This window comes from Acipenser ruthenus, chromosome 35 (genome assembly GCF_902713425.1).
Source record: "Acipenser ruthenus chromosome 35, fAciRut3.2 maternal haplotype, whole genome shotgun sequence".
NCBI classification, from domain to species: Eukaryota; Metazoa; Chordata; class Actinopteri; order Acipenseriformes; family Acipenseridae; genus Acipenser; species Acipenser ruthenus.
Window position 1 is genome coordinate 6,874,858 of NC_081223.1, and position 27,433 is coordinate 6,902,290.

General features: G+C 44.4%; 2 protein-coding genes across 4 annotated transcripts in view; both read left to right on the forward strand.

The window, feature by feature from the left end:
* LOC131705222 (uncharacterized) overlaps nt 1-16,568 on the forward strand; it is a 56,596-nt gene extending 40,028 nt beyond the window's left edge. Inside the window, exons 2-6 of one of the 3 annotated variants that reach the window (XM_059007554.1) lie at nt 4,993-5,071; nt 5,172-5,938; nt 5,975-6,209; nt 6,974-7,294; nt 15,395-16,568. In XM_059007554.1, the coding sequence (XP_058863537.1) occupies nt 5,302-5,938; nt 5,975-6,209; nt 6,974-7,294; nt 15,395-16,319 (2,118 nt within the window). In that variant the 5' untranslated portion in view covers nt 4,993-5,071; nt 5,172-5,301 and the 3' untranslated portion in view covers nt 16,320-16,568. Of the gene's footprint in view, nt 1-4,992; nt 5,072-5,171; nt 6,210-6,973; nt 7,295-15,394 lie in introns of all 3 variants that reach the window. The other 2 variants (XM_059007555.1, XM_059007553.1) reach the window with 2 other exon arrangements.
* Nucleotides 16,569-17,136: 568 nt separating this feature from the next.
* On the forward strand, nt 17,137-22,545 carry LOC131705279 (uncharacterized). Its single transcript, XM_059007656.1, has 2 exons — nt 17,137-18,393; nt 22,165-22,545. The coding sequence occupies exons 1-2, from the start codon at nt 17,344-17,346 to the stop codon at nt 22,177-22,179; spliced, it is 1,065 nt and encodes a 354-aa protein (XP_058863639.1). The 5' UTR covers nt 17,137-17,343; the 3' UTR covers nt 22,180-22,545.
* The last annotated feature ends 4,888 nt before the right edge of the window (nt 22,546-27,433 follow it).

A 27,433-nucleotide genomic window follows, 5' to 3' on the forward strand; every position in this document is an offset into this window, starting at 1 on the left:
CGGTAAAGGTCTAGGGCAGCAGGGAGTTTGGTTCTCTTCCATTTCTTTTCAGCAGATCGCAGTGTGATTCTTGACGAGCGGAGCACAGAAGAGAGCCAGGGATGGGGAGGGTAGGGGTGAGCAGGTCGAGAGGTGAGGGGACAGAGGGAGTCGAGGGAGGAGGTGAGTGAGGAGAAGAGGGTGGAGGTAGCAGAGTCTACGGAGAGTTGTGAAAAGGAGTCGATAGGAGGGAGGTGAGAGAGAGCAGTGGAGGCAAGGACAGAGGGGGAGAGAGAGCGGAGGTTATGGTGAGAGGTGACAGTGGGGGTAGGAAGAGCAGGGAGAGGGGGGAGAGACAGAGAAAAAGAGATGAAATAGTGATCGGAGAGGTCCAGTGGGGTGACAGAGAGGGTGGAGGGCCAGCAGGCCCTGGAGAAGGTGAGGTCCAGTTGACGGCCAGCTTTTTGGGTAGGAGGGGATGGAGAGAGACAGAAGTCGAAGGAGTGAAGGAGAGGAAGGAATCCAGCAGAGTGGCTGGGGTTGGAGAGATGGATGTTGAAGTCACCTAACAGGACAGTTGGGGTAGACAGAGAGGGGAGGGAGGAGAGTAGATAGTCGAGTTCATCCAGAAAGTGAGTGAGAGGCCCAGGGGGGCGGTACAGTACAATGAGCAGGAGTTGACAGGGAGAGGTTAGTTGGACTGCATGAAATTCGAAGGTATTAACAGAGAGTGAGGAGAGGTTGGAGGGGACAGAAAAGAGTAAGGAGGGAGAGAGGAGAAGACCAGTCCCACCTCCCCGTCCAGTGAGACACGGGGTATGGGACAGGACGTAGAGAGAGGACAGGGCAGCAGGAGTGACAGTGTTAGGGGATATTGTTTGTTTGTTCGTTGAGGGAGGGAGCAATTACTGAATGGCTGGATGTTGTGAGCATGGGTCTGGAGTGTGATTGTGGGGTTATCTGGGGGGTTTATTATTGGGCTTTGTAGTGGCCGCTGGGATTTACAAATAACTGGGTTCATTAGCTGCTTTAGTCTTTTATTTGCTCCCAATTCCCTTTTTCTTATTCATTTAAACACTGACTTGAGACATGTTATAAAACAAAATCTGACATGCTCTGCCTCATTTGTACCCACAGGGGTTGTATGGAGTAGTGGTTAGGGCTCTGGACTCTTGACCGGAGGGTTGTGGGTTCAATCTGCAGTGGCGACACTGCTGCTGTACCCTTGAGCAAGGTACTTTACCTAGATTGCTCCAGTAAAAACCCAACTGTATAAATGGGTAATTGTATGTAAAAAATAACGTGATATCTTGTAACAATTGTAAGTCGCCCTGGATAAGGGCATCTGCTGAGAAATAAATAATAATAATACATTACAGGATAACTTCCGGTGTACCACAAACTTATTAACACAATCTTGAATGGTTGTCAACGCTAAGCACATTCAGCAGTTTACAGAAATCATGACATTTTGGAGAAATGAGTACAGAGAGTTCTCAGCATGCCACATGAACTATTAAACTGATTATTATAAACTACAAATACAGAATCTTACACGTGGTTTCATACAGCACCAGATAAAACGTTCCACATCTAAGACATAGAACCGTTTTTAGAACTCATTTTTTTTCCCAAGAGTACAACACATAGTTGAAATTTGCTTCTAGTGCTTAATCAGTAAAAACAAGATCTGGTCAATAACATGATATTCTCTGTCGTCACTGAATTTGTAGGCATTTGTAGTGTTCTGATCCAGTACAGTATTAAAGTAGTGATCACTGCCTCTTTGCAGGTGTTTCTATCAAGGCTGAAAAGTGTAGTGTGTAAAGTCTACTAGACAGTAAAAATCAACAAACATCCCCTCGGCTGAATACCCATTCTTGAATTTTGCAGTAGATCAATTCATATTAACCCATTGCATCCAGGGAATGGGCAATTAAAGGTCGGTTAACAATTCTGACAGTTTTTGTAAGTGTTACACACTGTATTATGTGTCAACTGTATCTTTTTTTCGTCCCCTGTGCAGCTTCTGGGCAGCTTTATTAATCAAGCTGTTTATTGTATGGAATGGGCAGTTAAAGGTTGGTTTGGTGTTTTATTTCAGCACTGTTATGTTGTTCCCATTTAGTTGTATTATGTGTATCATTTTCATACTCCATGCAGCTTCGGAACCCTTTTTGGTGATAAAAAGAGGGTTCAGGGCCGGAACAGGTTAATGACAGCGCATTATTAATCAGTTTTGATTATTAAAATATTCTCCATGTATCTGTAACTTTCTACTCTGTTTTTTAAAGCAATTTAATTAATTAAAGTGTCATTCCATTTCCTCCAATTATCCTTATACCTTGGAAGTAACCCAACTATTTGTTACATAACCATGTAGTGGTGACGTCAGACCTGGAAGAAGCACACAGTACTCAGCATGTGAACTAATTTGTGCAACCCCGTGCTCACATACTATTACATACTTTAAATGCATGTGAAATGAAGTGCAATCCCCGTGCCTAAATACAACTATATAGATCACTCATGCTACACAGGCCCATTTATATCACGTGCAGCAATATTTATACACCAACATTAACACGAACACAGAACACATAAATATGAACAGGGGTGGACACTTTTCCACAAGAATGTATAACCATATTTAGCAGAAAAAGAAATTAGGTATTGCTGAATTGAGGGCTACACAGTGCCTAAAGCAAGTATTCACCCCTCTTGGATGTTTTCACAGTTTGTTGTGTTACAACCTGAAATCCTGATGCATTCAAATGGGATTTTTTTCCTTTGATTTGCACAACCTACTCAACACTTTGAAAAGGCAAGAGCATTTTTATTGTGAAACAACAGTTAATGAAAAAAGAATAAACTGAAATGTCTTGGTTAGATAAGTATTCACCTCCCTTAGTCAATACTTGGTAGAACCACCTTTGGCAGCAATTACAGCTGTGAGTCTTTTGGGGTAAGTCTCTACCAGGCTTGCACATCTGGATCGTGCAATATTCGCCCATTCTTCTTGGCAAAATTGTTCAAGCTCTGTCAAGTTGGATGGGGATTGTTGGTGGACAGCAATCTTCTAGTCTTGCCACAGATTCTCAATCGGATTCAAGTCCGTGCTTTGATTGGGCCACGCTAGGACATTCACTTTCTTGTTTTTAAGCCACTCCAGTGTCGCTTTGGCTGTGTGCTTGGGGTCATTGTCCTGCTGAAAGGTGAATCTCCATCCCAGTCTTAGGTCTTTTGCAGACAGGTTTTCCTCAAGGATTTGCCTGTATTTAGCTCCATCCATTTTGCCCTCTACCCTGACAAGCTTCTCTGTCCCTGCTGATGAAAAGCATCCCCATAGCATGATGCTGCACCACCATGCTTCACAGTAGGGCTGGTGTTACCTGGTGATGTGCTGTGTTGGGTTTGTGCGACATAACGCTTTGCATTTAGGCCAATTAGTTCAATTTTTGTTTCATCGGACCACAAAATCTTTTGCCACATCTTTTCTGAATCTCCCACATTGACTTTTTTTTTCCAGAAATGGCTTCCTTCTTGCCACTCTTCCATTAAAGGCCAGTTTGTGGAGTACCTGAACTACTGTTGTCACATGGACAGTTTCGTCCATCTCAGCCATGGAACGCTGTAGGTCTTTCAGAGTTGTCACTGGCGTCTTGCTGGCTTCTCTGCCCTTCATACCTGGCTGCTCAGTTTGGGAGGACGACCTGCTCTAAGCAGATTCTGGGTGGTGCCGTATACCTTCCACTTAATGATTGACTTGACTGTGCTCCAAGGGATATTCAGTGCCTGAAATATTTTTATACCCCTCCCCTGATCTGTGCCTTTCCACAACTTTATCCTGGACTTGTTTTGAAAGCTCCTTGGTCTTCATCAGGGGTGCCTCGACAGCCGCAGGGTCTTCTGGTTTTCATTCCAGCTTAAGCTCTCATTTAACTTAATTGATCTAATTATTTGTTGAATTTGACATATTTCATATTTTTCAAGGTCTTTTACAGTTGATGGTTTTAAAAATGCTCTTGATTCAAGGTGCACTACCTATGAAACATTTTGAGGCCTGAAGAGAAGAGTTAGATGTGTCCAGTTAATCAAATAATTAGACCAATTAAGTAATTGAGAGCTCGGGTGGAACGAAAGCCAGAAGACACTGCGGCCCTCCAGGAACTGAGTTTGACACCCCTGGTCTAGATGGTAGTATCTTTGCTTTGAATGCACTACCCAACTGAGACAGGTGTATTTAATCTGAAATCATGTGAACCACTTTTATTGCACACGGATAGACTCCATTTAACTTATTGTGTGAATTCTGAAGGCAATTGCTTGCACCTGAGCTTATTTAGGAGTGTCATAGCAAAGGGGGTGAATACTTATCTAATGAAGACTTTTCAGCTTTTTATTTTTAATTGTTTTTTCACCCCACCCCCCCACTTTTTCACACTTTGAAAGTGTTGAGTAGGTTGTGTAAATCAAAGGAAAACAAATCCAGTTTAAATGCATCAAGATTTCAGGTTATAACACAACAAACTGTGAAAGCGTCCAAGGGGGGTGAATACTTACTATAGGCACTGTATATATTCATTATGTTAGAATAGAAAGTCAGTAAACACTTGACTGCCAGACTGGGTGTGATCCTTCTTCCATGGGAAGAGGTATGTAATCAGGCATGTGTATTTTAAATAAAATATCACGATTCAGTACGATGAACTCCGCTTTGTCTTTTCTTTTGGACTACACTCACACAAATAAGAACTTTAAAATACCTACAGTTGCTCATCCCTGCTATAGACCTACTGTGCTAGACAGCAAATAAGAATGAAACTGGTTTGGTAGCAAACTTCTCACACTGAGAACAAAAATACTTATTGGAGTTTTGGGAGTATAAAAGAAGCGCTCTGAATGATTGCAAACACTATGAAACTAGAAGGAGGGAATGTATACAAATGAAATGAGGCTGAAATGTGAAGTTCTGTGCTCTTTAATAATGGACTGATTGAAATTGTGTTCCAGAGGAGAAATCCTGCTGCCAGGAAAAAGTGATCTACAAAATAGACTTGGACGAGACTCAAGTGAGACGTGATCTTGTCAGGTAAACCCATCTCTGATGAACTTATATACAGTACAGTATATACTTCTGTCTAGAGAAATGTTTGGCAATCTAACACCTGTGACATTTGTTCTCCCTACAGTGCACTTCTTGTAGGTGGGCCCGCAGTTGCAGTTTTGCTTGCTTTCAGAATCGGAGGCGCACTTGCTGGTGCAGTCGCAGCTGCACTCAGAGGCACAATCGGAGGTGGATTTGGATTGATTGGCACAGACATGACCATCACTGGCACACTTGGAGGCGCAGTCGGAGGCATAGTTGGATGCATACTGACACACACAGTGACGGATTCTACCACAGTCGGAGGCGCAGTTGGAGGTGCAGTTGGAGGCATAATGACACTCGCATTCACAGCTGCTGGTGCTAGCGTGGTCTGGGGCTTTATCGGATTCATAATCGGAGGGGCAGTCGGAGGCGCAGTCAGAGGCATACTGACTCTCACAGTCACAGTTGCAGGTGCTTCTGTTGTCGGAGGTGCAATCGGATTCATATTCGGAGGTGCAGTCGGAGGCATACTGACACTCACAGTCATAGCTGCAAGTGCTGCTGCGGTCGGAGGTGCAATCGGACACAGATTCGGAGGCACAGTCGGAGGCACAGTCGGAGGCGCATTCGGAAGAGCAGTCGGAGGCGCAGTCGGAAGAGCAGTCGGAGGCGCAGTCGGACACTCAGTCAGAGGGGCAGTCGAAGGCGCAGTCAGAGGCATACTGACACTCACAGTCACAGTTGCATGTGCTTCTGTGGTCGGAGGTGCAATCGGATTCATATTTGGAAGCGCAGTCAGAGGCATACTGGCACTCACAGTCACAGTTGCTGCAGCCATCGGAGGCATAATCGCCTACAGATACGGAGGTGCAGTTGGAGGTGCAGTCGGAGGTGCAGTCGGAGGTGCAGTTGGAGGTGCAGTCGGAGGTGCAGTCGGAGGTGCAGTTGGAGACATACTGACACTCACATCTGCAGGTGCTGCTGCTGTCGGAGGAAGAGCATTGGCACTCAGAGACCCAGGTGCAGTGGCACTCAGAGACACACTGAGAGACACGGATGCAGTCGAATTCTCATTCAGACTTGTGTTAGGTGGAGTCACATTCCTAGCTGCAGCAGCTTTGTTTCTTTACATTATCTTGTAAGTTATATTTCTTTATTTTTATTTAATTGCAATTCTTTATTTTTAATTTTATGATGATTATAAGCCTCTTCTATATTAGTTTATATGCACAGTCCAGCAGCCTGTCTCTTCTATATCAGTTTATATGCACAGTCCAGCCTGTCTCTTCTATATCAGTTTATATGCACAGTCCAGCCTGTCTCTTCTATATCAGTTTATATGCACAGTCCAGCCTGTCTCTTCTAGATCAGTTTATATGCACAGTCCAGCCTGTCTCTTCTATATCAGTTTATATGCACAGTCAGGCAGCCTGTCTCTTCTATATCAGTTTATATGCACAGTCAGGCAGCCTGTCTCTTCTATATCAGTTTACATGCACAGTCCAGCAGCCTGTCTCTTCTATATCAGTTTACATGCACAGTTGAGAATAGATAGAGAGGTTTAGCAGCATTATGGAAACTGTTTGTCCAGAGGAAAAATCTAGCTATCTGAGGACTGAGACTGATGAAGTGATTTAGTGGAAACAGACATGAACAGGACTGTCTCCAAGCAGAGTTAGGAACAGTAAAGGGCTTGATCCAGTTTAATATGAAACACTCCTGATGACTGAAGTGCAGCTTTACCAGCAGGACCAGTTCAACCAGACTCAACCAGACCAGTAACTGAGGGAGTGGGTGTGGGGGAGGGCTTCATCTTCTCTGGGGAGTTTGTTTTTAATGAACAGCAACATCATTATTAATGATGAGGATTATTGATGTGTGTGTGTGTGATTCTCTCGGCAGTGAGTATGAGCAGGAGGAACTGAAAGAGTTGGAGGAGAGAAGGATGAAGTGGGCGATGGAGAATTGGCTCAGAGTGATAGAGGAGAAACTGAAGAAAGAGATGGAGGAGAAACTGACAAAGATGAAGTGGTGGAGGAAGATAGAGATGAAGAGTAAACTTAGGAAAGAAATTGAGGAGAAACTGAGTGAGATCAAGAAGACACTGGAGGTGGAGATAGAGAAGACACCGAGTGAGACAAAGGCAACATGGAAGAAGATGGAGAAGAAACTGAGGCAGCTGAAGGAGAAACGGATGAGGAAGCTGGAGGAGGAACTGAAGAGGTTTGTTTATTTAAAGATACCGACAGTGTAGATTTCCAGAAGAGAAAATGTAAATTTCCATTCATTTTCTACACCTCCATCCTGACCAGGTCACACTGTCACATGATTCTGGCAGCTAGGGTTCTGCAGACCAGCTCAAAGCAGCTCATAGGCAGATTATAAAAATGATAAGAACTCGACATCAACATTGCCGTTAACTCACAGTAAATAGTGGTCTAGACATATTGTCCTAAATTAATAATTACTTGTGCCTTTTTGAGCCGAACAAGCAAATGAAAACTGAAGTTTATCTTCAATGATTTCCCCACATAAATACAAAGGAGGATACACCTGTTGCACTCAAATTTACAAAAGTTAGAAATAATAATAACAGACAAAGACATTTTTACATTTCACAGTGTGAGCAAAATCATTTACACAAAGACCAAAATAACATTTCACTTCAGCCTTTTAAAATGTATTCATTTTCAATCCTGATACACTCCTGGGCCATATTCACAAAGTTGACCTTAGTCTAAGACAAAAAAATGGGCTTAAGTTGCTTTTCCTGACTTTGTTATGACCGAGTCTTAAGTCTGTTTCACGAAAACGATTTTCTGGGGTGTCTTAACTTAGACCAGCGTTTCTGTCCTCGCGTGATATCTTCACTGTCTTCCACTCGAGGGAAAGTCTTTGCCTGAGGGACAGATTAATAATTTTAATAATTTTGCTTCTTCACTGGGACTTAACTGTCTATCTTTCTATTTGCTTTTAGATGTGCATCCCTTTAAGAAAGATGTTTTTGGTTTTTAATGAGTAGATGCAAGTATGGAGGATACTGCGTAATCTACAAATACTGTACTTTTACTTTATGAGATCTAGAAAGTTCTAATTTAATTGACAGCTCCACCAACCAATTGAATTCCTTAATCGCATAACTGCTAGCCAATTGGAATATAGCATTTTCGAGAAGGGTGGGTAGCAGACTGAGAGAAAGAAAGAAAGAAATTGCAATGATGGTAGATTAGGTGTGTTGATAGAAAGTGTGAGGTGTGATAAAAAAATAGAACATTTTGTTTATTTCTTTTAAAAAAAGAGAACATTAATATTGTGGACACACATCAAAGTTGTGACGCGCCAATGAAAAAAAGAAAGACCGCCCACCGTTGTACAACAACCCAAAAAATGTATATAATTCTTCAACTTTTACTGCCTGAACCCAGAGTGAATGACAATGTCCATCTCCAGATATTTTTTATTAGGATCTAACGTTGTAAGTTCCCATATCAGAACACAACTCAGAAATATTTGCCTTTTATTTACCTAAGGATATGTATATAAAATCTATAACAAAAACAATGTTAAAAAACGCAACAGCCATTTAAAGGGATGAATCTTTTCAAGCATCAAGCAAATAGGCACAATTAGAAAGGTGCTGGGGCCCAAGATTCACACAATTCTTGCTTCTAACTTGGCGCCTTTTTTTGATCGCTTCACTCCACTTGAAATGCTCTTTGTATGACTTGAAGTGACTGAGACACACACACACACTGAGACACACTCACACACACTGAGACACACACACACTGAGAAACACACACACTGCAACACACGGTCTCAGTGTGTGTATGTGTCTCAGTGTGTGTGTGTGTCTCAGTCACTTCAAGTCATACAAAGAGCATTTCAAGTGGAGCGATAAAGTGGAGCGATAAAGTGGAGCGAAGCGATCAAGTTTATAAGCAAGAATTGTGTGAATCTTGGGTCCCAGCACATTTCCAATTGTGCCTATTTGCTTGATGCTTGACAAGATTGGCCTAATTGCTTCTCCTAACTTGGACTTTTGTGTTTGATATCACCCCTTTAAACGGCTGTTGCGTTTTTCTAACTTGTTGTTTTACATTGACAATGTTTTTGTTATAGAGATCACTTATTTTTTTACTTCAACAAATAATGAATAAAGCGAGGGAAAGATATTTGAGAATGTGTATGGTAAATAGACAGACAGGCAAGCCACAAGAGTAATAAGTCATGTAAAATAACACTAATGAGAAAAGATTTGAAAGTAAGATAGTGGTATAAAGGGACTTTTTGACAGAGTTGTAAGTGTAAAGATGTTATTATTTTGGTTGCTGTGGGTACTATTGTAGGCAGTTAATATATTCTTAAAAGCAATAAATTAAGGGACCTCCTAATAAAACTGTAGGGGATAAAGAGATACCTTCGATTGTCAAGATCTCAGTGGGACCTCTACAATAAACAGTGTCCTATTATAATGTACAAACCCGTTTTTAATATCGCTCTCTGAAAACCATGGCGGATTTACATGTTACAACAAGCCAAAAATAGACATTCCACATTCCAGACTGTTCAAAGTTCATAAATCGTGTTTGTTCAACATGAGCGAATGACTCGATACTGGGAATCTCTTCTTAGAAAGATGGTAATTATTAAGCATGCAACAAAATAAGTTTGAAAATCACACAAAACAGTTACACAATTAATGTCACATTAAAAGCATTACAATGAGAACTAAGGTTTAAAACAACAATTTACCAAAGAAATACTAGTACATACTGACACAACAAGGGGTCACACAATACCTGAATAGATATTTAAGAGTATTGTTACCTATTTCCGTATTCCGCTGTTGAAGTCGCTTTGCCTCTAAGTTTTTATGGTATCTTTCGCGCTCCCAAAGTCTCTTTGACTCTTGGTTTTTAAGGTAGCTTTCACACTCCTGAAGTCTCTTTGCCTCTGATAGAAGCTGTTCTTGTTGCCTTTGTGTTTGGATATGTTGGTCCTGATGGTTGGGATGTAATTGTTTTCGTTGTTTTGGTTCTTATCCAGGGTGACTTACAATTGTTACAAGATATCACAATATTTTTACATACAATTACCCATTTATACGGTAGGATTTTTACTGAAGCAATCTAGGTAAATTACTTTGCTCAAGGGTACAGCAACAGTGTCCTCCACCTGGGATTGAACCCACAAACCTCCAGTCAAAGGTCCAGAGCCCTAACCACTACTCCACACTGCTGCAAATACAAATACAAATATGTCACAAATGCTAAATGCATTTCAAATACTTTGGCATACAACATTTGTTAATTGAGCAATTTATTATCATGAATTTGGCACAGGCCTTACCAAGGTGACATAGAATGAGTAGTTTTATATAATGGCAACATAAACACAGTAGTCACGTAGTTAATAATAATTTCCAGGTATGTACCAATATCAGAAGCATGTTACATAAAACAGTGTTTCTCAATCTTGGTCCTGGGATCCCACTGTCTGCTTGTTTTTGATCCACCTGAGCTCTGAATTACTTCATTGAACCCTCAATTGAACTAATTGTCTAATCAGCGCTTTTAAATGATTTTTAGCTTTTATATAGCTAATTACACAAGCCCCAATTAGCACTAATCTTGGACTACCTAATGTTAACTCAGGTAAGGTAGTACAAGTAACTAATGAAGTAACTAATCATTAGTTCAATTGGGGGATGAATGTAATAATTGAGATCTCAGTTTGAACACAGTGGGTTCACACGACCAGGTTTGTGTACGTGAAATAATAGAACCGAAAATAGGGGAAAAAACAACATTAAACTATAGCAAATAAACTAACAAATATGGCACAGATTAAACCCATAACGTTTAAAAATTCTGTAGAATTCCAAATGCCTAAACACCAGTGTTCTGCCTAATGACGTATCAACACTGCTGTTTAGGAATAGAACACTTTTATTTTACTATATACACGTACCTAGATATTAAACGTGTCACAAATGATTTTGTTTTACAGATTAAATGTATGAAAAGAAGACAGATAAAAGTGAGCGATATGTGCGGCATTTTGAAGCTCCCTGCTAGTGGTGCCGTTATGCTCATGTGTGTCCGAGGCTTTAACCAGGACCAGGTGATGCTAGGTTAATGGAGAGGCAGACTAGAACTAAAAGGACTACAGTTGTTTTTCTACAGAAGACAGAGTTCCTGGACAAAACTAAAAACCTGAAGATAGCCTAAGTTTTACCAGCACAGTGAGTTATTGTCAGAAAGAAGCTTTGTGATAAAAAGTGAAAGTAAAGAAAAAACGCATTTGAACGCAATAATATTTATTTTTGTAGCACACTAAATCTCATTAATTTTGAACTGAAACTGCAGCTTTTGAAAAAGTAAATAGTTGTTAATGCACTGTATTTGAATTTAAATCCAGAATCGGAACTGAGTTTTGTTAGCAGAAATAAAGCTTATATTCTGGATAAAAGAAATGCGTTTGGCCTGAACTAGCAGTATACACTGTGAGTCAAATACAGCTAGCAAGTATTTCTATGAGAGATAGTGTGATTCTGTGCCTGTCAAGAGTGGAGGTGGACTGAAGTGATCAGCCTTCGCCTGGCAAGTGTTGTGCTCCACTTTCAAACATTCAGGACAGCAACCCGGGTTTTCAATGTGAGGGAGAAGAGCATTATTAGAGGAGCTGCAGTAAATCACCTTGATTCGCCTTTACCCTGCCAACTAAGTGACATCACCTCAGACGTTCCTGGATTCTCAACACTTGATGTGAAGTCTGCAAAAGCGTAACCATACTGAACTTTTATTGATATATGTGGATTTAGCAATGTAAAAGATTCAGTTTTGTTTTAAGTGAATTGAAACAGTATTAAGACTGGTGTGTAGTCATAAGTAATTGTTTTGTCTTCTTGGAAATACAAAATAATTATTTGATTATTATTTTCTTTCTGGAAACTGAAGTGGTGAATTTAATTAATACTGGGGACGTATTCACAAAGAGAACTGACGTTTAAGACTGGTCATAAGTTGTCAATTTGGACTTAAAACAGAAGCAATGCAATTCCAGCTTTGTTGCAGGTGATTATTATTATTATTATTATTATTATTATTATTATTATTATTATTATTATTACAGTATTGAATATGTTATTGCAATGTAGATCATACCATTAACTTATAACTATAATTAGGGCTGTAAGTCTACGTTTAATTTATAACAAGCAGCACCAAAAGGATGGCTTGAGAGGAATGAAGACTTCATTAGCAGAGGTAGAAACATATTATTATTAATATTTGTTTATTTAGCAGAAGCCTTTATCCAAGGCGACTTACAGAGACTAGAGTGTGTGAAATATGCATCAGCTGCAGAGTCACTTACAACTACGTCTCACCCAAAAGATGGAGCACAAGGAGGTTAAGTGACTTACTCAGGGTCACACAATGAGTCAGTGGCTGAGGTGGGATTTGAACTGAGGACCTCCTGGTTACGAGGGCCTTTTCTTTAACCACTGGACCACACAGCCTCCACAACATACAAAGTAATACCAGCTCCGTTGTAGTTTTCGTTTTGTTATCTATAGTTTTTTTTTTTTTTGTTTTTTTTTCTCAGTACTAGATCAGCAAATACGTATTTCAAACTTTCCAAAGTTATAAAACAAAAAAACAACAAATCTACAAGCTTTGCACCCTTTTTCGTTTGCCCTACTACTGTTTCTTCGCCTGTTTTCCCCTTTGCCTGACTACTCCATTACCGGAAACTATATCCTGTTTATAAAAGTGCTTGCATCCACTCATTAAAATCCAAGAACGTCATTATATACAGTATATATATATATATATTGTAACACAGCAGGGAGGGGGTTAATCCTCCCTGCATGGAAAAAAAAAACATGTGTGAATGCACATTTGTTTAGTTTAATTGTTTTGCTTTATTGTTTAATTTAGTTTGTTAATTGTTTTATTATTAATTATCCCCTGCACCTGGTAGCTATTGTTAAATTAAAACCAGGTGCAGGGTATTAAAGGAGGGCAGTCATTTTGCTAGAGGCTGCTGAGGAGAAGGAGACATAAGAGTTGCTCTGTCTCCGAGTAGCCAAAGTGAATAAAAAGTAAGTGTGGTTTTAAACCTGTGTTTTGTGTAAGGACGGGGAAACAGCTTAGCTGTCCCGTGTTAGACAGGGTGTTCCTGGAAGTTTTAGTTAGCGCTCCAAAAGAGCTAGGTGTTTATTTTGTGTTGTTTTGTTTTGTGTTTATTAAAAATTAGGGCAACCGCGCTGTAAAAATCCATTTCTGTGTGCCGGGTCTGTTTTTGAAAGGGGCAACGAACGACAATAAGTGACGGCCCGTTTACATATGGTGTCAGAAAGTGTGGGCGCCCCTACGACCCAGAAAATGGATTTTAAAGAATTGATCGCAATGATCAATCGTAACAACGCTGCTCAGAAAGAGTTGACAAAGAAGTGGAGACAGGAGTGGGGGATACCAGATCCGGAGCCGACGGAGCTAGACCTGCTGCTCCAAAAGTGGGAGCAAGCAAGAGGTGCCCCGCTGACTCCAGCTCCAGAGCCCAGAGGGGAAGAGCTGCCACTGCCAGAGCCCAGCGGGGAGGAGCCGCCACTTCCGGAGCCCAGAGGGGAGGAGCCGCCGCTTATGGAGCCCAGAGGGGAGGAGCCGCTGCTGCAGGAGCTGCAGCTGTCTGAGGAAGAGGAGCTAAAGTGCCCAGCTCCACCACTGCCCAGACCTCCACCCCTGCAAAGCAAATTAAAACCAGGTGCAGGGTATTAAAGGGGGCAGTCATTTTGCTAGAAGCTGCTGAGGAGAAGGAGGCAGAAGAGGTGCTCTGTCTCCGAGTAGCCAAAGTGAATAAAAAGTAAGTGTGGTATTAAACCTGTGTTTTGTGTGTTTTGTGTAAGGACGGGGAAACAGCTTAGCTGTCCCGTGTTAGACAGGGTGTTTCTGGAAGTTTTAGTTAGCGCTCCAAAAGAGCTAGGTGTTTATTTTGTGTTGTTTTGTGTTCATTAAAAAAATAGTGCACCAGCACTGTAAAAATCCATTCCAGCGAACCCTAGTGGGTGAAGTTCTTTTACAATATATATATATATATATATATATATATATATATATATATATATATATATATATATATATATATACATACACACACACACACTACCGGTCAAAAGTTTTAGAACACCTCCATTTTTCCAGTTTTTATTGAAATTTACACAGTTTAATGTCTCAATGTACTCTGAAATTAAAGCATAGAACAAATAAACAATTGGAGATAAAAAAAGAAATCATGGAATCGTTTTGTTTAACAAAATTTAACCTAAGTTTTTGACTTAAAGTAGCCACCTTTTGCAGATATAACAGCCGAGCACACTCGTGGCATTCTTTCTACAATGGAAATCAAATATTGTTCGGAAAGTTCTCCCCAACACTGTTGCAGAATTTCCCACAAATGTGTTGCACTTGTAGGTTGCTTTGCTTTCACCCTTCTGTCCAGTTCATCCAGAACCAGCTCGATGGGGTTTAAGTCTGGAGACTGTGCTGGCCATTCCATGATTTGAAGCCTACCGTCTTGTTCTTTTCTTCTAAGGTAGTTCTGACATAGCCTGGAGGTATGTTTTGGGTCATTATCTTGCTGTAGGATGAACCCCTGACCAACTAGGCGTATACCAGAGGGTATTGCATGGTGCTGCAAAATGCTGTGGTAGCAATTTTGGTTCAGGGTGCCACTACTCTGTGCAAGTCGCCGACTCTGGATCCAGCAAAAGAGCCCCAGACCATCACGCTTCCTCCTCCATGTTCGACAGTTGGTGTCACACACCGAGGAACCATCCTTTCGCCTAACTTAAGACTCGGTCATAACAAACTCAGCAAAAGTGACTTAAGCCCATTTTTTGGTCTTAGACTAAAGTCAGTTTTGTGAATATGGACCCTGGTATATATTAAATCTATTAGTGCTCTCACAGAGACCTCTAGTGGCCGGGATAGAAACTGCAGCTTCTATCAACACCAGTGAAGTCATCAATGACATCATCATCACAGATACAGTAAAAGCACAGCTGTTCCTTGAGCTCTTGTAGATACATATTCAACTCTGATACACACTATCTATGTAGAGCTCTAACAGAGACCTCTAGTGGCCAGGATAGAAACTGCAGCTCCTATCACCACTGAGTTTTTAAAATGAGTCATTTCTGGCAAATACCAACATTTGATTTCTGTGTATAGATACATCAATTGTTTGAATAATAACTGGATGTTCGTCTCAGCAGCACTACAGTAAAGTAACATGATTCTGAACCTGTCTTTGCAGTATGGACACTGAAGAGGCCTGCAAAAGAATTGAGTTACTGAAGGGCTTTGTACAGATGTATGAAAAGGAGAAGCAGGAAATTGAAGAACTCCTCAGAGAACTCAGTGGGATTGCTGATGGGCTGGACAAGGTGGACAGGGACTGTACCATCGCTAAGACTGCAGGGAGCTCTGCTGGTGTAGTTGGGGGAGTCCTGACCATTGTGGGGATAGGCCTGGCTCCTGTTACTTTTGGAGCCTCCCTTGGACTGTCCATTGCAGGGGCTGTGACTGCTGTAGCTGGTGGAGCCACCAATGTTGGCACACAAATAGTAAAGTGTGTAAGTGATGGCAAAGATAACAATAGAGTAAATGAAATAGTGAAAATAATTCAAACTTATCTCAGAGTACTTGGTAAATTGTGCAACATTGCACTCCCAGAATGTAATTGGAATAAAGAGGACGCTGCTTTAACAGGCATTGTTAAAACACGTCTTTCTGCTGTTGCTGCTGCTGCAGGCCTGGTTGATGCTGCTGTTGTTGCTGCTGCAGGTGCTGTTATTGATGTTGCTGTAAGTCTTGATGCTGTTGCTGATGTTATTGCTGGTGTTGCTGATGGTGTAAACCTGAGTGGTGTTCCTGCTGCTGGTGCTTCTGCTGCTGGTGCTTCTGCTGTTGGTGCTTCTGCTGGCCGTGTTGCTGCAGGCCTGGTTGATGATGTTGCTCCTGCGGTGCTCAAAGGTGCAGGCAGAGTAGTCGGAGGTGTTGCTGCTGGAGTCTTTGTCGTTGTGGATGCCGTGCAGATTGGTTTAAATGCCAAAAAACTTTATGAAGGGAGTCCAACTGAAATAGCACAAGAGATTCGCAAGCTGGTGGAAACTGTATCATTACAACTAGCAAAACTGGAGGAAGTCAGTTCTGACATAAACAACATTTTGAACCCATGAGTCAGCACAGGGCTATGGAGGAAGGTGCAGCAGGAGGGATTTTCCTGTCAGATCTGTTGCTGCTCTATCAACAGTGCGAAGAGCTAAGCCAATAAAAATAAATACAAGTAATGAAATAATACATCTCTTCTGAAATCACGAACCTCCATGTCTTTTTTCTCCAGTTCTGGGTATAAACTGAATTTATACTTTATATTTGACTCATAGTAAATATAATATAGCTGTGATTTTAAAGAAATCATTATAATGGAATGTATCTGTGACAGGATTGAAAGGAGTCCCTGTTGTAATTCGCCCTCCCGACCACTGGCAGCGCTGTGTAGGGTTGACCGTGATTGGGTCAGGAGGCTGAACTCTGACCATACAGGAAGTTCCGGGTCAGGCGGCCATCTTGGCCCAAGGTGGGACCATGCGGCCGTCAGGTCCCATCATTGCAATCAGCTGTGCTGTTCTCATCGATTGGCTGACGTGAGGCAGCGTGCTGATTGCAGGGGTGGGACTTGGCAGTATTTAAGCAGTATGGTTTTGCCATTCGGCCCCCTGTCCTGAACTGAAAACACGTGCTGTGCTTTGTTGTTGTTTTGTTTTATCAAACTGCTGTAATTCGCAGAAGCTTGAAACTTAAGGGACTTTGGTGGATTGCCGCAGTGGAAGAAACCCAGGACAAGCCAGTAATCCGTGGAAGGGGGGCCAGGAGGCGGTGAGAGGAAACCCACTGCAGGAGCACAGAGAAACCCAGTGCTTCCTTTATTGTTGTGTGTAACGGGACGTTTTTGTTTATTCTTTTTATTTGAAACCTGAGTTTACCATCGCTGGTATTCCAGGTGGTTTTCCTTGTTTATTTTCTGGAATACTGGACTGTTCTATTTTTGTTTGTTAAAATAAAATCCTGCCTGTACCATTGAAGGTACAGGGCTCCAAGGACTAAACGACACTTCCGGCTCCTGTGTGCTGTCATTTCTGGTCCTTCCCTAAAGCTCCACCCACTACCCTCCCACAAGGTGGTGTCAGAAGCGGGAGGAGCATGGACCGGCACACCCTGCAAGCCGTCTTGGAGGATCAGGAGAGACACCGTGACGGTGTAGAGCGGCGTCGGGAAGAACGGGATGCTCAGAGGGATGCTGAGCGTTCAGCCCATCTGACCGCGATGACTGACAAGATGGCGGCCATGTGTCTGGCCATTCAGAACCTGGTAGTGGCCCAGGCCCAGGCCCAAGCCCAGGTCCCGGCCGCAGCAGCTGGACCAGCGCAGCCGACGCCCAAAATCCGGCTGCAAAAGATGACCTCAGAAGATGACCCGGAGGCCTTCCTGACCACGTTTGAGCGGGTGGCTACAGTGTCAGGGTGGCCAGCCAGATGTTGGGCGGCACAACTCGCCCCTTGTCTGACTGGTGAGGCGCAGGCAGCATACCGGGCCCTGAGCAATGTGGCAGCGGAGGATTATCCCCAGGTGAAGGCAGCTATCCTCCAACGCCTCAATATCACTCCGGAAACGCATTGCCGGCGTTTCCGGACCTACAAGCGTCCAGAGGGAACCCGGCCCCGCATTGCGGCCCAGCAACTCTGGGACCATCTGACCCGCTGGCTGCGTCCCACTGAACGGACCACCCAACAAATCATGGAGTCTGTGGGGGTCGACCAGTTCCTGGAGGTGTTGGAACCGGAGACTCGAGCCTGGGTCGCTCGCCACAGTCCCGAGACGATGGACAAGGCCGTCGAACTGGCGGAGGCTTTCGAGGATTCACTGCTTCGGGTGGACCCCAGTCCAGCCCCAGCAGTCCCAGTGAAGCATCGCCCTTTACCAGCGCACCCAAGGACTGCAGCGAGGCCTTCAGTTTTCCCCGTCCCTTTGAGCGCCTCGACTCCAAAGTGGAGACCGAGGTTAGCTCCCAGCTGGGCCAGAGAGAATCCCTGGACCCCCCCCCCAGTGGTGGACCAAGGGACAAGCAGCCGTCTCCCACAGCGTTGCCTTCCCCTACCTGCTTCCGGTGCCATGAGGTGGGACACATCGCGAGATTCTGTCCTGCCGCAATGGAGTGTGACGTGGCCTTGCGATGTCCGGACGCAGAGGGTGGTGAGTACAGGGGAAGGGGTCGGGAGGGGCCTTGCATTATTAATGTAGTTGTTGGTAATATGAGTACCCACGCATTAGTGGACTCAGGGTGTAGTCACACTATAATTCGGTCTGCTCTCTTGGAGGGTACGCCCTGGCGGCCACAGGGGTCTGTGACCATCTCGTGTATTCATGGAGAAACCAAGGCGTATCCTACCACTAAAGTTAGAATGACTGTGGAAAGTCGGACGTGCCACGTAGTCGTGGCCGTTGCTAAAAAGGTGCCATACCCAGTAATTTTGGGTCGAGATTGGCCTTACTATACACAAGTTAAGGTCAATGCGGCTCGGCCACCTATTGTAGAAAAGGTGGTCGCAATGGGGGATCCAATTGGCCAGATCTTCCCCTTGCAGGCCGACATATTTACTTCCAGGTTCCGGCCCCATAAAACTAAAAGAGAGCGGAGGGCCGAGAAACTTGAGGGGGCATTAATGAGGCAAGGCTGGGGATTGGTGGGAGAATCTGCTTTGCCTGTCAAACGAACACAGAAGGGGGTGGGTGTCCAGTGTGACCAGCAGGAGCGGGTTACTGAGATCCCTAGAGCAGAAGCTACTGTGGCCCCGCTCGGCATACCGCAATTCTGGGACCGGGGTGTGGACCTAGAGTGGGAGCAAAGTAACGACCCCACTCTGGTGCACATCCGGGGGCGGGTTCGGTCTGTCGAGGGGAAGGAAGTTGAAGGCTGCGGGCCGCTCACATTTCCTCACTTCATCGTGATGGGGCATTTGCTGTATAGGGTATCCCAAGCCCCGGGCACAGGACAGCCTGTAACCCAATTATTGGTTCCGGGGTCTTTCCGCCGGGAGGTCATGCGGTTGGCACATGATATTCCCTTTTCTGGCCACCTGGGGCGGGAAAAGACCTTGGAACGAATACTGGCCCGGTTTTATTGGATGGGACTCCACGTGGATGTGAGGAAATATGTAGCGGAGTGTCCCGATTGCCAGAGAGTAGCGCCGGGGCGGGTTCGCCCGGCCCCGCTGGTCCCACTGCCCCTGGTTTGTACTCCCTTCGATCGCATAGCCATGGACATAGTGGGCCCAGTGCATCCCGCCGACTCTGGATATACGCACATTCTAGTAGTGGTGGATTATGCTACGCGATATCCAGAGGCGGTGCCACTGCGCTCCACTAGTGCCGTCGCCATTGCTAAAGAACTAGTTGAGATCATTGCTAGAGTAGGGGTGCCCAAAGAGATTCTGACGGATCAGGGAACCAACTTCATGTCCGATACCCTCAAAGAAGTATACAAAATTTTGAAAATCCGTCCCATCAGGACCTCTGTGTACCATCCGCAGACAGATGGCCTGGTGGAAAGGTTTAATCAGACCCTGAAGCAAATGCTGAGGCGATTTGTGAACCAGGAACAAAAACATTGGGCAAAACTCCTCCCCTTCCTGATGTTTGCAGTGAGAGAGGTGCCACAGAGTTCAACAGGGTTCTCCCCGTTTGAGCTGCTATATGGGAGACAACCCCGAGGCATTCTCGATCTCGTGCGAGAAGGGTGGGAGGACCAAACCTCTACTTCTAAAAATGTAGTCAAATACGTACTACTGCTAAGAGATCGCTTAGAATTAGTCGGTCGTTTGGCTCAAGAGAACCTGCGCAATGCTCAGCATCAGCAGCAGCAGCAGTACAATCAAAAAGCACGAATTCGGACTTTTCGACCTGGAGATAAGGTACTGCTGCTCCTTCCCACAGCCGAATCTAAGTTGTTTGCCAAGTGGCAGGGGCCTTATGAGGTGGTTCGGGCTATAGGGAGAGTGAATTATGAAATCAGGCAGCCCGACCATCGAAAACCACTCCAAATTTATCATGTAAATTTGTTAAAACCCTGGAGAGACAGAGAAGCCCTGTTTGTTGCTAATGATAGCCCCGAGGAGGATTTCGGTCCTGAGGCAGGGCCATCTGGTCAAACAGCTAAAATTTCGATGGGGGAACAGTTACTTCCCCGTCAGAAACAGGAGCTGGGTCAATTAATTGAGGAATTCAGTGATGTTTTTTCTGAGTTGCCCGGTAGAACTGACATTATTGAACATGCCATTATTACTCCGCCAGGTGTTCGGGTGCGTCAGAGGCCTTACCGGATCCCGGAAAGTCGGCGGGGTGTAATGCGCCGGGAAGTGGCCAGTATGCTCGAGCTGGGAGTAGTGCAGCCTTCCCAGAGCGAGTGGTGTAGTCCTGTGGTAATGGTACCTAAGAAGGATGGCTCCACTCGTTTCTGTGTGGACTTTAGAAAGGTGAACGCTATCTCTAAGTTCGATGCGTACCCCATGCCTCGAGTGGATGAGCTCCTCGACAGACTGGGTAAGGCGAGGTTCTTGTCCACTCTGGACCTGACAAAGGGATATTGGCAGATCCCGTTAACACCCAGTTCCAAGGAGAAAACCGCATTTGCTACCCCGGATGGCTTGTTTCATTTCAAGACCATGCCCTTCGGTTTGCATGGGGCCCCAGCTACCTTCCAGAGACTGATGGACAAGGTGTTACGTCCCCATCATCAGTATGCGGCAGCATATATTGATGACGTTGTTATTTTTAGCTCTACCTGGAAGGAGCACCTTGATAGATTGGCGGCTGTCCTGCAGTCTTTGAGGGAGGCGGGGCTAACAGTCAACCTAGGCAAATGCGCGTTTGGCAAACAAGAGACCCAATATCTTGGCTTTAGCATGGGTAATGGTCGGGTGAAACCAGTGGCTTCCAAGGTCCAGGCCTTGGTGGACACTCCGGTCCCACGAACCAAGGCTCAAGTGAGGTCACTTTTGGGGCTGGCAGGCTATTATCGCCGTTTTATCCCCGAGTTTTCCACCATTGTTAGCCCCTTGATTGACCTCACTAAGAAGAGCGCCCCAAACACTGTAAAATGGTCAGATGAGTGTCAGGAAGCGTTTGACACGATAAAGCGGATACTTTGCCAAGCCCCTGCACTAGTTTCACCAGATTTCGACAGGGAATTCATCCTCCAGACAGACGCCTCGGATGTCGGTCTGGGGGCCGTCTTGTCCCAGGAGATCGATGGGGTAGAACACCCCGTGCTATACATTAGCAGGAAAATGGCTCAAAGGGAGCGCAACTACTCAGTTATTGAGAAGGAGTGCCTGGCCATTAAATGGGCCACAAACTCTCTTCGATATTATCTCCTGGGGCGGTCCTTCACTCTTGTCACAGATCACGCTCCTCTTAAGTGGCTAAACACGATGAGGGACACGAACGCCCGGATTACTCGGTGGAGTCTGGCGCTGCAACCCTTTAACTTCACTGTTAAACATCGTTCGGGTAAGGAGCATCAAAATGCTGATTTTTTTTCAAGGGAGGGGGGTCATTTAGGGGAGTTAGGGTTGGCCGAGTGTGCCTACGGCTCCACTCTGAGGGGGGGGATGTGTGACAGGATTGAAAGGAGTCCCTGTTGTAATTCGCCCTCCCGACCACCGGCAGCGCTGTGTAGGGTTGACCGTGATTGGGTCAGGAGGCTGAACTCTGACCATACAGGAAGTTCCGGGTCAGGCGGCCATCTTGGCCCAAGGTGGGACCATGCGGCCGTCAGGTCCCATCATTGCAATCAGCTGTGCTGTTCTCATCGATTGGCTGACGTGAGGCAGCGTGCTGATTGCAGGGGTGGGACTTGGCAGTATTTAAGCAGTATGGTTTTGCCATTCGGCCCCCTGTCCTGAACTGAAAACACGTGCTGTGCTTTGTTGTTGTTTTGTTTTATCAAACTGCTGTAATTCGCAGAAGCTTGAAACTTAAGGGACTTTGGTGGATTGCCGCAGTGGAAGAAACCCAGGACAAGCCAGTAATCCGTGGAAGGGGGGCCAGGAGGCGGTGAGAGGAAACCCACTGCAGGAGCACAGAGAAACCCAGTGCTTCCTTTATTGTTGTGTGTAACGGGACGTTTTTGTTTATTCTTTTTATTTGAAACCTGAGTTTACCATCGCTGGTATTCCAGGTGGTTTTCTTGTTTATTTTCTGGAATACTGGACTGTTCTATTTTTGTTTGTTAAAATAAAATCCTGCCTGTACCATTGAAGGTACAGGGCTCCAAGGACTAAACGACACTTCCGGCTCCTGTGTGCTGTCATTTCTGGTCCTTCCCTAAAGCTCCACCCACTACCCTCCCACAGTATCAAACATGGGGCTCATGTAATTGGGGACCCCCTCGTCTGTCTGTATCAAACATGGGGCTCATGTAATTGGGGACCCCCTCGTCTGTCTGTATCAAACATGGGGCTCATGTAATTGGGGACCCCCTCGTCTGTCTGTCTCTGTCTGTCTAGCTCAGTGTTTCTCACTCTAATTAGTGCCAATTAACAATGTTGTTTAATTAACATCAATTATTAATTACATTTAATTCCACTAGTTCCGGGAATTACAGAAAAATTAATTCATAAAACGAAAATAATTAAACCCCAGTCACTGGTATAATCACCATGTAGATACTGTGAGATAGCGGGTTGTGAGAGACAGCAGGGAGGGGGTTAAAACCTCCCTGCGAGAGAAATGCACCTTTTTGTATTGTGTTGCTTTTTCAGTTAATCAGTTTTGTTAATTGTTTTATTGTTTAGTTTAATTGTTTAATTGTTTTATTATTAATTATCATCCGCACCTGGGCGTTATTGGGGAATTAGATCCAGGTGCGGGGTTTAAAAGGAGAGCAGGCAGTCTGCTCGAGGCTGCTGAGTAGAAGGAGGCAGAAGAGGTGCTCTGTCTCCGAGTAGCCAGAGGAAAAAAAGTAAGTGCGGTGTCAAACCGGTGGTTTTGTAAGGACGGGAAAACAGCTTAGCTGTCCCGTGTTAGGCAGTGTGTTCCTGAAAGTTGAGTTAGTGCTCCAAGAGGAGTTAGGTGTTTATTTTGATTTTGTATTTGTTTGATTTTTGTGTTTATTAAAAAAATAGTGTGTCAGCGCTTGAAAAATCCACTTCTGTTGTGCTGGGTCGTATTCTTAAAGGGGCAATGAACCCGAGTGAGTGCCGCACGTTTACATTTGGTGTCAGAGAGTGTGGGCGCCCCTAAGACCCAGAAGATGGATTTGTTGTACCTGATCGAGCAGATCACTAGGAATGCCGTTGCTCAGGGAGAGCAACTTGAGAGATGGGAGAGAGAGATGGGGTTGGCTCCATTGAAGAGAAGGGAGCCAGAGGGGGAGGAGCTGCCGCTGCCAGAGCCCAGAGGGGAGGAGCCGCCGCTGCCAGAGCCCAGAGGGGAGGAGCTGCCGCTGCCAGAGCCCAGAGGGGAGGAGCTGCCGCTGCCAGAGCCCAGAGGGGAGGAGCTGCCGCTGCCAGAGCACAGAGGGGAGGAGCTGCCGCTGCCAGAGCCCAAAGGGGAGGAGCTGCCGCTGCCAGAGCCCAGAGGGGAGGAGCTGCCGCTGCCGGATCCCAAAGGGGAGGAGCTGCCGCTGCCGGAGCCCAGAGGGGAGGAGCCACTGCTTCCGGAGCCCAGAGGGAAGGAGCCGCCGCTTCCGGAGCCCAGGGAGGAGGTGAAAAGCATACTGCTGCGCTGCTCCCAGCCGTCGCTTACGCTTCCCCTGGTCAGTGCTTCGCTCCCCCTTGGTGACCGGACGTCGCTACACTGGGTCCCAGCTGTAGACCTCTGCCCGCTGCTGCAGCCTCCAGTGCCCCGGTTGTCGTTCCGGTCGCCCCTGACAAACCGGTGGGGTCCCTTGTCACCGGTGCGCGGTCCCTACCTGGCTGGGCCGGAACGTGGACCGATCCACCCTCGAGTTCGCCCATGGAAGAGGGCGAAAATTGACATTTGTGGACTCGAGGGTGGGTGGCTGTGTTTTAGTGGAGGAGGTGGCCGTCTCGTGGCCTGTGTCTTGTAAAGACAAGGGGGGGATGTGTGAGATAGCGGGTTGTGAGAGACAGCAGGGAGGGGGTTAAAACCTCCCTGCGAGAGAAATGCACCTTTTTGTATTGTGTTGCTTTTTCAGTTAATCAGTTTTGTTAATTGTTTTATTGTTTAGTTTAATTGTTTAATTGTTTTATTATTAATTATCATCCGCACCTGGGCGTTATTGGGGAATTAGATCCAGGTGCGGGGTTTAAAAGGAGAGCAGGCAGTCTGCTCGAGGCTGCTGAGTAGAAGGAGGCAGAAGAGGTGCTCTGTCTCCGAGTAGCCAGAGGAAAAAAAGTAAGTGCGGTGTCAAACCGGTGGTTTTGTAAGGATGGGAAAACAGCTTAGCTGTCCCGTGTTAGGCAGTGTGTTCCTGAAAGTTGAGTTAGTGCTCCAAGAGGAGTTAGGTGTTTATTTTGATTTTGTATTTGTTTGATTTTTGTGTTTATTAAAAAAATAGTGTGTCAGCGCTTGAAAAATCCACTTCTGTTGTGCTGGGTCGTATTCTTAAAGGGGCAACGAACCCGAGTGAGTGCCGCTCGTTTACAATACATACATAAAATGCTTACTATTATGGAATATTGCTGACATATCTTCTTTGCTTGGATAGCAATAGAGACTTGCGAAGTGGTTCCTTTGAAATCGGTACCCAGTTCCTGCTTTGGAACCGACAAACTGGATACAAATATCAGGGATCTGGTTGTAGTGAGTACTATTATGTTTTTATTAAAACTAATTATTAAAACATTAATTTCTGTCAAATATATTTGATAACTACAATTATCAATAGAAAAAAGGTCTGCAAAAATATTTATTACAGCAAACAGGGGTTTTAATGTTGTGTTTTTTTTAATTATATGTATTCCCCTGGAGAATAATTCAGTCTCACTTTAACATGAAGTGATGAAAACGCTTTGGGTAAAGTGAATCTTCTGCACCTCGATGGAATCATTCGAAGCCGAACATGACACAATTTCGGCAATCTAAAAAAGTAATTTAACCCCAAGCTGATGGGGTCGTATTTTGGCTTGGGATCCTAACATACACTCACCTGTTTGCATAAACCATGTAGTTACATTTTATTAAATTGTAAGCTGTGTGAAATTTGCAATTAACAATGTTCATAAACAAGCACACAATGGCTTTCACTGTAATAAAACTCTTACTTTGCAAATTGGAGATTATTGATTATTTTGTTAACTTTTATTATACACGGTGATTTCATAGGTTGCACAATATTGTCTGAACTTCTGCTCACACATTGACAAGTTGGCCAAAATCCTTATGGGCATCTGGCTCCTAGCTTTTAAAATTTAGTCACCTTAATATATATATATATATATATATATATATATATATATATATATATATATATATATATATATATATATATAGGCCATGTAAAATACTATATAGTGACATCACTGTTTGACACCCCCCTTGGTCAATACGCGTGCCTTAATCCACTGTAAAGCCAGCCCGAATATATTCTTGTTTAATCACTGTTACAAATCAAACTGCCTGAAGAAACATAGTATGAATTTGCTTGTGTACTTTATCTTTTTTCTGCTATGTGAAAGTAAATCTCTGTTCTTGTACACATCCTATAAACGCTGTCAATGTGGTATATGAAAAAAAAAACAATCTAAGTGTTTGCAATCAGCGGCAATAGCAGCTACTCTATCCCTGCTACTAAGCTGATCCCTGGAGCCAGCATTACACTTCAGCCATCAACACCAGGTAGAATGATATCTACATCATCAGATGGAAGGAAACGTAAATGGATGGAGACACGGATCACATTACTTTACTGTAAAGCTACGTCTTAGTTGGTGCTTATCTTGGCAAGAGCCGAGTTCAAATCAGCATGAAGTTTTAACATCTACTCTCATGTAATGGAAATCGTGAAGATCTGAATACGTCCATTGATTGCTGTGAACAGTGCAGCTGGCAGCAAGGGAAAGACCTCGTGACAGCCTGGAGAGACAGGAGGAAAGAGACCCCATTGGGGCTGGCAAGGATTAGCTACCCTTGTCGGCAGTATCCAGCTCTGTGTTTACAGGATGCTGGAGACACCCGCCCAAGGCTTCTAAGAAATTAGAGAAAAATACCTCTAGAGTCTGCGAGATCGCGGCAGAAGATGACTCAACATTGGACAACATTTGTTAACGACTTAGGGACGGAAACGGATATGAGTATGGAGAGTACTTCACAAAAGACTAGTTCAAGATCTGCAGTTAGCAAAGACATGGAACTCCAGGTTTGTGTCTACGGCTGGAGCAAGGCGACAACGGTCAGGGGGTTGAAGATTCATCAAGAGAGAATGAAATGCTTGAGGGAAAAGGGACAAGGGCCTCGCATTGAACAGTACTTCTTACCAAGTCAGTCAAGCCAGTCAAATGAAATCCAGCAACAGGATGCAAACCACAGTTTGCAGGATAGCAGCACCCCTGTCATAGATGTGAGGAGGACTTGCATGGATACAGTTAGTGATGAACCTAATGATCCTTGTGAACCCGGTCAGACAAATCAGCATAAGAGAGAAAAGAACCTCAGCGGGCACAAGCCTGGTGTTAAATGGCCAAGAGTTTGTGAGAAAACTGCGTGGGACACAGTAAACACTGATCTCTGCTTTGTGTTGGAAAGATTAAGTGGAAGAGTTGAAAAGAAGCTGGATAAATTTGGGGACATCATCTACGCATATGGAAGTGAGAGGTTTGGAGTTGAAAAAATGAAGGAAAAAGTACAAACTATTCTTGGAAAGTCTAGACAGCAGAAGGAGATTAAATGCTTAGAGAAAGGAGATGGAGATCTCCTTTCTCTAGGAGATCTCTTACAAAGGGTCATAAAAGATAAGCTTGCAACATTGCACAGAACTGAGCGCCTACGGAAACGCTACAAAAAGAAGGAGCATGTGAAAACTAACTTTTATAAAGATCCATTCAATTTGTAAAGAAGTTATTCACCAGTGAGAAGAATAGCACTTTAAAAGCATCTAAGTTTGAGCTGGAGAGATATTTGGTGGAAACACATACAGATTCAAAAAGGCAGGAGCCTATGTCAATTTCTTCAGACATCCCACCTATCAATCCACCAGAATACCAAATGGAGGACTGTGCACCTAAGTGGAAAGAAGTAGAGCAAGCTGTGAAAAAAAGCAAGGGCTTCATCA